This window comes from Anas acuta, chromosome 2 (assembly GCF_963932015.1).
Source record: "Anas acuta chromosome 2, bAnaAcu1.1, whole genome shotgun sequence".
Lineage (NCBI taxonomy): Eukaryota > Metazoa > Chordata > Aves > Anseriformes > Anatidae > Anas > Anas acuta.
The window spans coordinates 44,205,547-44,218,543 of NC_088980.1; the positions used below are offsets into that span (position 1 = coordinate 44,205,547).

General features: G+C 45.2%; 1 protein-coding gene across 7 annotated transcripts in view; it reads left to right on the forward strand.

Annotated features, from left to right (window-relative positions):
• NOD1 (nucleotide binding oligomerization domain containing 1) overlaps positions 1 to 12,997 on the forward strand; it is a 38,450-nt gene that overhangs the window by 14,999 nt on the left and 10,454 nt on the right. For 4 of the 7 annotated variants that reach the window (XM_068674511.1, XM_068674510.1, XM_068674508.1 and 1 more), the window contains 9 exons: positions 1,243 to 1,417; positions 2,081 to 3,884; positions 5,378 to 5,461; positions 6,136 to 6,219; positions 7,678 to 7,761; positions 9,072 to 9,155; positions 10,308 to 10,391; positions 11,174 to 11,257; positions 12,841 to 12,924. In XM_068674511.1, coding sequence (XP_068530612.1) covers positions 1,243 to 1,417; positions 2,081 to 3,884; positions 5,378 to 5,461; positions 6,136 to 6,219; positions 7,678 to 7,761; positions 9,072 to 9,155; positions 10,308 to 10,391; positions 11,174 to 11,257; positions 12,841 to 12,924 — 2,567 coding nt within the window. Of the gene's footprint in view, positions 1 to 1,242; positions 1,418 to 2,080; positions 3,885 to 5,377; positions 5,462 to 6,135; positions 6,220 to 6,371; positions 6,998 to 7,677; positions 7,762 to 9,071; positions 9,156 to 10,307; positions 10,392 to 11,173; positions 11,258 to 12,840; positions 12,925 to 12,997 lie in introns of those variants that run through there. The other 3 variants (XM_068674512.1, XR_011093960.1, XM_068674513.1) reach the window with 3 other exon arrangements.

Below are 12,997 nucleotides of genomic sequence, written 5' to 3' on the forward strand. Positions count from 1 at the left end.
ACCCAAAGCAAAAAGCAGTCTTGAATTTATACAATCAATCTATCAATATTCTACAAGCACCTATACATATGCATTACCTATCCCCGCCTTCCCTCGCTTCTCATGCTAATTAGCCTTTTGGCACCTTGCGCCTGCGTAGAGCCTTCCAAGAATTGTGGGCAGGGGTCTTTGGGACGTGGGCAGGGGTCTCTGGGAGGAAGACCCCGAGTCTTCCTCACAGTGTACTTTTCACCTTTGGTCAGGAATCTGCTGAATTGGCATGTTTCTTAATTGCGAGAGCTGGTTGTTGCCAATTCTTCCGTTTGTTGTATCTTTATAATGAATTCCAATGTCCAGTTTTGAGATTTATAGTCCTTACGTTTGTTTCTCTGTCCGTCTGCCGCTTCCTTATCATGAGTTTCAGTGTCTTGTTTCGAGATATACAGTCCATGTGTGGGGATTGTCCTTGCCTCCCCAATGCCTCCCCAATACCTCCCTAATCAATTCTCAGCAAGAAGAAGATCCAGACATTCAAACTGAGCCCCAAAAAGATTGCTCTGTCCTGCGGAGGGTTTGGTAGTGGGGTTGCCTTGTGCTGGTTGCACAGAGATCAGGCTCTGGTTTGCCTTTGGAAGGATTCACCTTGAGCTGCTCCAGATACTCTTTGGTAGCCATTAGCTTCAGTAACAGTTGCAGGCAACAAGTAAATTGTACAGAGATAATCTTGCTGTAGTTAGTTGCTGTGCTAAAAGAAAGAATTGCAGGTTTTTTGGATCTGCATTAAGATCCAGAGAGAGATTCTGCCTGCCCCACTCTGGATCTAGCAGGATCCAGAGGTAAATCTAAAAGTGACCGGAATATCTACAAATAAGAAAAATTAATTTAGGGCACTGAGAAAACCCCTCCATCTTTTTTGTTTTAACCAGCCTAGGATTTAAAATATACTCAGCCAGGCTGAGCTTTACTTTCCGTGTTGAGGAGAAGTATTTATCCACGTTGTTTGTTGTTTTTTTTTTTTAGCATATGATTTAGCTAAAAGTTGGGACCTTAATCTGCAGAGCTGACTTTCTTGCAACATCCCAATACAGACAGAAAGTGAGGGTTTTGATGGTTGAAATTCAGAGCTAGATTTTGAATTCAAGTTCTTTAAGCACCAGTTTTGACTTCAGGCTCTTGTCCCAGTCCAAAAGGGATTCTAAAGCAGCCCAGCAGTACAACAGTCATCACTATGCATCAACAATCTTCCATGTGTTGTTTCTTCAGGTTCGCAAAATCCTAGACTTGGTCCAAAGCAAGGGAGAAGAAGTTTCGGAATATTTCATCCGTGTCCTACAGAAAGTCACTGATGCTTACTATGAACTTCAGCCTTGGCTGGATGAAATAGCTTATGAGCCTTCGGAGAATATTTGTAGCAGACCTGTGGTAAATACAGATCCAGGTAAGGCCGTGCATCCATATCCCTTTCGTTAGGTCTGCCCCACTGTGTATAAATACAAGAATGACTTTGCCTCCATCAGCAGTAAAGCTTCTCTTGCAATAAAAACCCAGTTCAACACTGCACAATTTTAATTTTATGTGTCCTAACAAAGCCTAAAAAAGATCTTTTGAGATGCCTGCTTTCTAAAGGACATGCTTTCTGTTTGCAATAATAAAAATTACCAAACAAGTTAGGGAAGAATGACCACCTGCCTGATAGAAGTAACAGGTAGAATATAAATAGAGGGAAAAGGCAGATGCCAAAACTAACCTGTGACCAAAACCCCCTGCCTTTGCAGAGACAAATCTTTAACAAAGGTTCAAGGGCTTGACTTTGAGTCTCAGCTGAAAGACGGAAGCCTCTTAATGCAGTGCAGCGTCTTGGAGTCAGTACTGGTTTTCAGGAGATGGTGACTTAACTCATTACCTCTTTCATTAGCAAGTTCATTAGCAAATCTCTGATTTTTCCAAGAGACTAATGATGGTGGCCCAAATCCATAGCAGCAATCTGCCAGAGAACTGATTTTACAGAAGAATTATTTTAACTTATTGCCCCTCACAGTTCCCACCAAGGCAGGTGATCATATACAACGGGCTTTTTAATAACACTTCCCTGTCTTTTCAGTTAGCAGGTATTGCCAGAAACTCAGATATGAGCTGGGACGAGACTCCAAGTTTGTTATGTCGTATGCTCGGAGGGAAGAGATGCTGCTTGAAGAAACTTACTCTAACAGCGTTATGGAGCTGGTCAGTTTCACCAACGAGAGCCTAGGTGAAGTGTGTCAATTAGAAGCCCTTTTTGACGATGCAGTCGGGCTAATTAATGAAGACGGAGAAACGATTTATGTCTTCGGCGATGCAGGAATTGGAAAATCGATCTTGCTGCAGAAGATACAAAGCCTGTGGGCCAGGAAGCAGTTGGACATAGGGGCCAAATTTTTCTTCCGTTTCCGATGTAGGATGTTTAGTTGCTTTAAGGAAGACGAAGCCGTGTGTTTGAAAGACTTGCTCTTCAAATATAATTGCTACCCAGACCAGGACCCCGCGGAGGTGTTCCGTCACATCTTGCAGTTCCCTCATACGGTTCTTTTCACCTTCGATGGCTTTGATGAGATCTATTCCAAGTTTGATCTCAGCAGCGTTCCCGAGATGTGTTCACCCGACGAGCCCACCCACCCGCTGGTGCTGCTGGTAAGCCTGCTCCGAGGAAAGCTGCTGAAGGGATCCAAGAAAGTTCTTACGGCACGGACGGGAACTGAGATCCAAAGGAACATCATTAGGAAGAAAGTCTTGCTCCGTGGCTTCTCCAGCAGTAACCTGAAGGAATACACTGCCATGTTTTTCAAAGATGAGGGGCAGCGAGCACTGGTGTTGAACCAGCTGGAAGCCAACCCCAATCTCTGCAGTTTGTGCTCGGTGCCTTTATTTTGCTGGATTATCTTTAAATGCTACGAACACTTCCGCTCCATGTATGACAGCCACGAACTGCCAGACTGTTCTGTTACGTTGACAGACGTGTTTCTGCTCATGATTGAGGTCCACCTGAACCGGTCTCTGAAAACAAGTTTGCTGAAGAGCAACACCCGGAGTCAAGCAGAGATGTTCAAGGCAAGAAAGGAAACCCTGCTGGCCTTGGGTAAAATTGCCTACAGAGGGATGGGAAACTCCTTCTTCATCTTCGAGCAGGAGGAGGTCACAGCAGCAAACATCTCTGAAGAAGATTTGCAGCTGGGTTTTCTCAGGACAGTCAAAGGTTATACCGGCTGTGACAGTCAGTCCACTTATGAGTTCTTGCACTTAACCCTTCAGTCTTTTTTCACAGCTTTGTTCCTGGTTATCGAAGAGAGAGTGGGCACCAAGGAGATACTGCAGTTTTTCAACGAATGCTCTTCCACGGAGACTGCCCAGCCTTCTTGCCTTCACATCCCTTGGCTGAAGAAACACCTGGCGGGGGAGGATCCTTTCCGAAACAACGAGCACTTCCATTTTACCAACCTTTTTCTCTGTGGCCTGCTTTCCAGATCCAAGCAGAAGCTCTTCAGGCATTTAGTTTTGCCTGCGGTCATTAAGAGGAAGAGAAAGACCCTCATCACCTACCTTGGGGAGAGCATGAAATCCCACCTGAAGGGCCTCACTCGCTCCAGGCTCCTAAACTACAATCAGATTCAGGTGCAGCCAAACTTTGTTTGGATGCTGAGGTGCCTTTATGAGACTCAGAGCGAGAAGGTGGGGAAGCTGGCTGCCAAACGCATGCACGCCAACTACATCAAGCTGACGTACTGCAATGCCTACTCCGCTGACTGCAGCGCCATTTCCTTTGTCGTGCACCACCTCCAGAAGCGCCTGGCTCTGGATCTGGACAACAACAACATCAACGACTATGGAATAAAGCAGCTGCTGCCCTGTTTCAGCAAGCTTGCCGTGATCAGGTAGGAGTTTGTATGAGCTGGTTCCTCCTTAGCCTTCATTCCATTGGCAGTGGGGCTGGAGGAGTTCATCCTGAAAGTGGAGAAACAGAATTCTCACTGCTGCTGGAAATTAAAGTGCAGTTGGCCTTCAAAGCAGAAATCAAAGCCTGGAAATAGCCCCACGCAGCATGATTTGGATTAGAGGTTTGACTACCCCCAGCTCTGCCACTTTCAGGTCTCATGAAATATTTGTTCAGTCAGTGGCAGGAGCAGGGGTGAGTGTATTTGGAAACTCAAACAGAAAAGGTGGTAAGAAGTCCTTAGAAACCAGGACTGTTTACATCTCTAGGTTTAGGTAGGTCTATCACAAACTTTTGTTCTCAGAAAAGGATTTTTATGGGAGAAAGTGCTTAAGGGAGATGAAAGGAAACAGAAATTCTTCCTCCTCTATCTGAAGATTGCCTGAGCCCGTCTCTGTCCTTGGACGTAAAGGGTGAGAGCAAATCTGCCATTCACAGTAACCCATGACCAAATGCTGCGAATGTCTTGCTTTTACATCCTGCCAAGGTGTCTGGCTTTCACAGAACAAAAGCTAACATGCAGTACTTCATGAAAGGAGGTGGCTGAAGTGTTAGTTGTGGGATTTCCCTGAGGTGATGTGGAGGGAGGACATGAGCTGGTGTGATCGGGGCAAACTCATTCCACCTCTAACATCACAGGCCACGTTGTTCCACCTGCTGAGGTTGTGTAATGCAGCCAGACCTTATTTGTCCAAATAGTCAGGTGCAGAAAAGCAGGAACTTCAAGTATTTATTTTTTGAAGCTCCTTCAGCCTCACGAGATTTTATTTTATTTTTAACAAATGGATTTATGACTCTTGCTTGGCTTTGCTCTGTGGACAGTGAAAAAGCTTCAGGAATTTAAAAAAAATACATATATTTTCATTCTGTGAGTGACTGACATTGATTTGTTTTGCGTGTAATTGGGCCAATAAATTGGGAACACCTAGCATGCCTCTGGGACTGCACTTCCATTTCCTGGCCAGAGCTTTTCACAACCTTTAGTCAGTGGAGCCTGAAAGTGCTGTGCCTTTCAAGACGCCTGGCTTTAACTAGGTACCCAGAGAGAAGGTTGCAAGAGTGGTCTGGAAAGCTTGTTGTTGCTTGCGTCAAGGGGAATTTCTGCAATCACTAAGCGCGGGAAGAAGATGAGGTGTTTTTCTCTGGTTTCTGACTTACTGCATTTTATGGTTTTCAGGCCTATGGGCAGCTTCCAGAACACCGCCTTGGTGTTTGGGGGCTTTTTGTTTTCTTTTGTTTCTGAAGTGAACCATGTAAAACTGAGTTCACATCTCCCTTAATTGATTTTAATAGAACCTATTTGATTATTGCTTTAAGAACCTATTGAAATGTCAGAGGGGACTGCACAGACCTCCAGTCATCCCTTAACTCATGGGGGATGAACACATGTAATCCCTGTTGATTGAAACTCTCTTCTCTTTCCTCTCATCCCAGGCTCAGTGTAAATCAAATTACAGATCATGGAGTAAGGATATTATACGAAGAACTCTCCAAGTACAAAATTGTGACTTTCTTGGGGTACGTACCAACTGGGAGCAAAGCACGAGGTATTGATGCTAGAAAATAAAACTGCAGTGCTGACACAGCATTGGTGGGGTGGGAACCAAAGACACCTCCTTTTTTAACATATAAAGTAGCATTTTTTTAAAAACTTTAATTCTTAATCAAGTTAAAGCTGGTAGGCATGTTAGCTCTGGCTTCCCACTCTGGGTTAAGAGGCTAAATGAAAATGATTTTTTGAGAAGTGAGCATGGATACCAAGAATTACCTCCTTGTTCCAGGGCCTTACTGTAAGTACATCTGCTCAGGTATCTGATCTTCAGTAATATTTGCAAGGGGATTTTATGACATTTTAAAAAATGAAAATACATTCTGCTGGTGTTTTCTTTTTCTTCAGACTTATGCGGTGTTATTTCCGTACTGACACAGGAATAAAGGGAAGATTTGTTTGCTTGAGGAGACCGTGCATTTAAAAAATTATATACATATTTTCCCATGATTTACAGCCTGGTTTCTTGTATTTTATATCTAGCCCTTCACAATATTAACTGCGTATCAAAATAGAAATACAAGCAATTGTGCATGTGTACAAAAAAGATTGATGCTCTATGTGCTTTATAAAACATCCAGGTTGTAAATATTAAAGTAACAGCAGGAATAACCCATTTTTGCCAATGTGATTTTTCTTTAAGCTTATACAACAATCAAATCACTGATGTTGGAGCCAAATATGTTGCGAAACTCATTGAGGAGTGCTCAAGCCTTGAATATGTTAAGTAAGTTGGGCTTTTTTTTTTTTTCTTTTATACTTGTACAGCATCATAATTAAGGTAAAGCAACTTGAAAAGCGAGGTAGAGTGAAAAAAGGCAAAAATCCTGTTGCAAGTAAAATATTATTTTGGTTGCATTTATGTATTTTTTTTTACAGTAGTCTAGCAGTGAGTGGCAGCAGGTGAAACTTTTTACTTAAATCCAGTTTGAACACTCGAGTGAGGCTTAAATGGTGCACAAACCTTGCTGGCCCTTGCAATGGGTGAATTCACCTGCATTTAGCACCAGGCTTCTTTATACCCAGCCTCTTCTGGGCCTTTGGAGTCATACCTCAATGCTGGAATTACCCAAATTCACTTGGTAAGTTGTTCCCTTTAATTCCTGGAACTTCTCCACATAACTGTCTGGCCATGCACAGCACTGATTTGACATAAAGGTAAACCATTAACCAATGGTTTAATTATGACCGCAGCAGAAAATAGAGGTACCCACAGCAATGCCAGCTGCTGGTATGAAGGCAGCAACCCACAGCCAGGGGTTGTTGGGTTCTAGGCCTTGTTCTGCCACGAACTGGCTATGAAACCCCACACAAGCCACATACTTCCCACTTGAAATACTTGCAGATTTTTGAAGGCCAAGAGCTCTCCATTTTTTTCACCACTTTAACAGTGATTTGTTTATTTCATCTTCTCACTTCCACCAAAAAAACTGTTGGAAGACAGTTTCTGTCAGGCTACCTAGTAATCCCAGAGGTTGTTTTGGAATAGAATGCATATTCGTGTGCCTGAAGTCAGTCAACCAAACCAGTTTTCATTTATGTAAATTCAGTGGCTCAAAGGGTTTGGGGGGTTGGTTTGCTCTTTACAGTAATGTGCATGCAATCGAGACTTGCCTCTTTCTTGAACTGCAGCCATGCGATGCTCCCACACAAGCCAAGGAAAGGAAAGGTGTTCCAGCAGCACCAGCCACTGACCAGTGCTGGACTGGCCTGTGCCACCACCTGTAGCCTGTGCTCGGAACAGAAAAACATAAAATTATTAGTCTGTGCTGCAATCTTCTCTCGAGCTACACTACCAAGCAATGCTGTGCTCCCTCTGGCATCATGCTGCATGTAATTCATGTACTCTGCAGCAGCAATTGATGCTATGAGTTAGATTAAAAACCAGGCAGGGAGCCTGGTCTTGGGGACCAATTCCTAAGTCTCATTTCTGACACACGGAGCACCAAAATCAAGACTCTACCCAGAAATATGTCATATTAGGAGGGCCAACATACAAAATATGTCTTCCTTTAATCGAAGGTCAAATGCCTGCAGGATTTTTTACTCCAGGTTAATCTTTGATAACCGTAACTAGCCTCCAGAGTTAATTAGCCTTAAATGCTTGTATTGCTTCATGAGCTGGTGTTCTGACAGCCGTAGTGTTGTCAGCGAGGTACCTCATCAATTCACGTGTTTTGTGCAGAATAGGAGCAAACAAAATAACTAGCGAAGGAGGGAAGTGCCTCGCCCAGGCCATCCAGAAGAGCAAGACAATGTTTGAAATTGGGTAAGTTCAGCGCTTAGGAGGAATGCTCAGGGCTTGGTCTTGGCAAAGCGTTTGTAAATCCCTTAGGATTTCTTCTTTCATTCTTACCTTCCCTCCTTCTCCCATTTCCTCTCTCCCTCCAGCTGCAGACCAAACTGGTGCAGAAGCACAGCCACGTTTTCTATTTTAAAAAAATGCTTTTATGACTATTGGCGATGTACCTAGTTATTGAGCGTCAAGGTTAAGGTTGTCAAACACTCTGTGCCAAGTCCTGATAAATTTGTGAGCTCTGAGAATAAAAAGGAACTCCTCCTCATCCTTCTGTCCTGGACTGGAGAGCCTCCTGTTACTGGAGAGAAGTCTTAATGTCCTCTAAACCTTTGATCCCTGTCCTCTTAGGAGAGATGCTAGACTTGAGGGCTTGATATTTTCCCTCTGGCAAATCCCAGTTTTTCTTTTCACTCTGCAGGAAAATGTTCTTCTTAGGATCTAATACTCAAATACATGGAATTAAAACTTTTGTTTGGCCACCGTAACAAATGTGAAAATCAGGTTTGAACAATCAGATTTTGGGCTTTATTTTTGAGAAGGAAATTCTAGGGAACTTACTGGAAGTGGCTGTGTGTAGATACCACAAAACTCGATTGATTTTAAGAGCTGCCAACTAATTACCCATCAAGCTGAGTGTAGCTCTGAGTCATCAAGACATGAGATCTGTGAAAAAACATTGTAACTCAGCAGAGGCTCTGTCAAGCCTGAGAATACCCGGTGAATTGTCAAAGCCCTCGGTCTGTGTGGCAAGGATTTGACCAGATATTGCTGCTGAACGTCGATCAGAGCTGTGCAGCTTTTGCCACGTTACTTTGAGCTGTGTTACACCCAGTCTGTGCCCCACAGGTAAAGGAAAACTGCAGCAGGGACACCTAAAACTGCAGGAAAACCTACAGCAAATGCTGAGGATTTAGGGCTTTGTCTATGTGTCACAGCAGCTTGCTGCACAGATCACAAGACTCCTTGACCCCACAAGGGTACAGGGCTGCGGAGGGTTTGCCCAGCACAGCAAGCTGATCCCAAAAGCATTGGCACTGCAGCAGGCTGTCTCCTGTGCTGTGGCCTGAGGGTACTGGTGAGTCAGAGAGGCTGATGGCGCGGTGTGCAGGGAGTGGAACATGCCCGGCTCGGTGGGGATGGTTCGTGCCAGCTTTCTTGCAAGCCTCAAAGCCTGGGAAGTGGTGGTAGGGGGAGGGAAAGGGAGAGAAAAGGAGAGAACGCGATGCTGAGGGGCAGGAGGGCAACACGCCTGATACCTCCTGGTTTCCTGTCTTCACCAGGATGTGGGGTAATCACGTCGGAGACGAAGGTGCCAAGGCGTTCGCAGAGGCCCTGAGGAACCACCCCACGCTAACAAACGTGAGGTAAAACCCCAGCCCAGCTCGACGCAGCGCTGGCTTTCCCACCACGCTTGGAAGCCTTGGTGATCCTTGCTATTTGTCTCCCATTTCCACTGGCCTCTCTGCGAGGAAACACATGAGGCTTCTTGGTTTCCCCACAAGGTGGCACATGGCACCGGTTTCTTCACAAATGCAGCGCTCGGGGAGTTTGGGGATCTCCTGAGAGCTTGCTGCTGCCACTTCAGATCCAGGGATCTCGGAGCTGGTGGCCTGTCCTCCTTTCTGCCAGCTTATAGCTGGGCTTAAAAAATTCAAAGCCGAGCAGGTGCAGTGACCTAGATACATTTAAACTTAAAAGCTATCTGAAATAGCCATCTCCCCCTCATTGCAGAATCCAGCCAGGTGCATCGGACTTGAAAGCAAACAGTTTGAGCCTGAATCAGAGCTGGGCTACACCTGGGATGCTCGGACAGGACCAAATATGCTGCAGAATGTGCCTGCAAAAATAAGGAGGGGTAACTGCAAGCCACAGTCAGGCTTTGCTGGCACCTGTGCAGGGTGAATCTGCTGCTCTGCAGCGTCCTTGCACTGGGACTCACTTCTTATCTTCCACTGCTTCATCTTGGTTCATGATTTGAATGCACGGCTAGCACCAGCTTGCTGTGGTAGCTTGATGCAAAGGGTAAGAGAAGATAGTGCCTGCTACATCAGCTCACGTCAGCATATTTGCCATTTTTAGGCCCAGTCATGAGGGACTGAGAGTACACAGTCTCAGCAGAAGTTATCAGGGGCTCATACTAGCACATATTTGTGCCATTGCCCCGTTTCATCCCCTTTCTGCCTTTTTTTTTTTTTTCTCCGAGGCCTTGCACTATTTTCAAGCTCTGGCCTAGCTTCTGAGGATGGAAATGCTTTTTGAACCCTCAAAGCCTGAAGCGTAAGTTTTAACCGGATGATGTTGCCGACGTCTATTCAAAGAACGAAGGGCAGACTCAGAAATGTTTGTGGTTTGTAATGGAAAGCATGCATTTACAAGCTCCTCTCTCCCTGCACAACAGCAGGTATTGTGTTTAAGAGTCAAAACACACCACGCCAGGATACTCATTAGTGTTTGGCAGCGGCGGGGTCAGGTAATGCTGGCTGGTTCTGAAGCCTTTGTGTCTGTTTGCTTCACAGTCTCGCGTTCAACGGCATCACGTCAGAGGGAGGGAAAAGTATTGCTGAAGCCATGCAGCACAACGACTCCGTGAAAATCTTCTGGTAAGCAACAGTGTGCTCTGCTTCTCTTCTTCCTTCTCCAGAGAAAGCTGCAGCCTGGTTTTACTTCCTCTGATCCCATCTGCTCCTCCTGCTCTCCCTTCTCCCATCCCCTGTATCTTGCTGCCCTTTGGAAGAACGTGGGCATGAGGAGCAGATCAGCTTTCCTGCTTGGAGGAGCACTGCCACACTTCCAGTGTGCATGCTGAGTCCTTTATGTCACCCTTTAACTTTAGAAAGGTTGGTTGGGTTTTGCCTTATGGGATAAGAAGTCTCTTATTATTGTCTCTGCAGACTGCTGCCTGAAAGCAGTGATTTAACACATCTGCCTCTGGTTTTGTCATGCCCAGTATTGAGTTTGGGCTTCTCAGTTCCCCTTGTGGCTACCTGCAGTTCTGGTCTGTACTTATTTCTACTCCCTCCACCTTTCCTTCCCCATTTTCTCTCACTTCTTCATCCTCACAGGTTTTGCACCTCGTCAGTGCTGTCTCTACCTCTCCACCTTTTCCCACCACAGCTCACGTACTTTGTATTCACCTTAATATCATGAGAAAATAGCATTAGATAAATCATTGCTCCGAGAAGAGAAGATCTCTAATATTCTTGTCCCTTTTACCCCAGGGCTTCTCTTCAGCATGTCTGTGGTCCAGACTTTAGAAATTGCTCAGGGCAGGAACAGCACACGCCCCTTTGGCTGTCCAAAGCTAAGTCTCAGACGAGCTGGAAAAGCAGGGGGATGAAAAATAACAATAACATCTGAAGTGAACGTTTTCTCTCCCACTTAGGCTGACAAAAAATGAGCTGGATGATGAGGCAGCAATGAGTTTTGCAGAGATGCTGAAGGTCAACAAGAAACTGGTGCACTTATGGTGAGTTACATTCCACAGAGGCACAGGCTCTTTGGCAGTCACTGCATTAAAGCTTCACCTTCCAAGTCTATGTAGGTCACAGTAAGCTTTCTGTGCATGGTCTGGATGCAGCTGACTGCTTGTAGACAGTTTTAATAGAAAGCTAATAAAGCTGTGTCTAGCATCTAGAAACTACTTTCCTACAGGGAAAAGTTGAAGCTATTTGTGTGTCCTGGTAACTTTCGAACTACCAGCTGATTTCATTTCTCTTTAGCAGAGCATCACTGGCCTCCAAGGTAAGTTTCAGAAATCTACAAGCAGACAGCTAGAATAAAATAACATTGTTATAATTCTTGCTATTTTGTCAGCACTGTCAAAATAGCAAGCTCAACTCTGACTCCTCCACCAAGAAGCTACCTGACAGCCATTTACATCTCCCGTTTGCCTGGTATTTTCTTGTAGGCTCTTTCACTGAGGCAAGACACTCAACCATGAGACACAAACCTCCAGGAAAGCAGAGCTTATGGTTTCTAGCAATCGCAAAGGGACTTGTTAAGCTTCTAAGAAAACACAGCTCTGGCTGTCCTAATCCAGAGGTTCACAGGAATTTCTCCATGAACGGGGTTGGGCAGATGTGGGCTGTGAAACAAACAGCCATCTGTTCATCCCAAGTGGCCAAGAAAATGTAATAAACAGAGTCCCTTTGCAAACTTGCATAAAATCTTTGCTAACCAACCTTCAGCATTCCCTGTATTAATCTTGGTTCGTGCCCCTTATGGTTCGTGCCCCTTAGGAAGCGTGCTGATTGTCAGAGGGGCTGAGTGCTTGCAGCCTGTTGTAAAAGCAGTGGAAGTCCTGCTGCCCAGCACCCTGAAAATAAAAGAGGGGTGGGAAGGGCTGGATTTCTTTGCGCACAGCTGCAGATATGCTTCACTGGATGGTTCTGTTTGAGTCATGAGAAAACTTCCCAAAGCTCAGTGTTATCAGAGTGTTTCTGCTTGTAGGCAAATTTATCTCCTGGCTTACTATATCAATGGATACCTCCAAAAGGTGGTGACCTATATAGATGGTTGCACTCGGAGCAGGATGTTTTTCCAGCAGCTGAAAGAATCCAGTGGATCCCTTTGCATTTTGATTCATTTACAAAGTTCAGGAAGCCCTTTAATGGGAACGTCTCCCTGCTTCCTTCCTTTCCTCCATCCCTAAGAGATCCTTCAGTTCCTTCTGATTTTCAGCCTCATGAATCTGGTACAGCCATGGGGCACACCATGATAGACCGAAAGGTGAGTAGGGAATTAGGACAGGATGATGAGTAGTTTTATACTCATAAGCGAGCAAAATGCAACGTGTTAAGATCTTGGTGGTCCACACAGTGCAGCCACGTGCAGGCTTAAAAGGAAGGGATCGATGCTCCGGGCTCTGGTTCTGAAAGTGCACGTGTGGGGCATTTGAGCAGCACTGGGCACCATCCTGGATGGAAATTGCAGCCGTCTGCCTGTGGCAAGACTGACAGCCCTGCTCCGTGATGTCAAGCTGAGCTTAGGCTGTGCGTGTGCTGTGAAATGGTTTGCATGCGAGTTTGACATGAAGCGCTTTCTTTTTAGGCTTATCCAGAATCAAATTACAGCCAGAGGGGTGAAGTACCTCAGCGAAGCTCTCAAGGAGAACACGGCGATTAAAGAAGTCTGGTAAAGATCCTCTCCTCAAAGGCTCACTTTGTAAACTTTCTTTCCCTTCAAAAACACATCTGGCATTCACTTT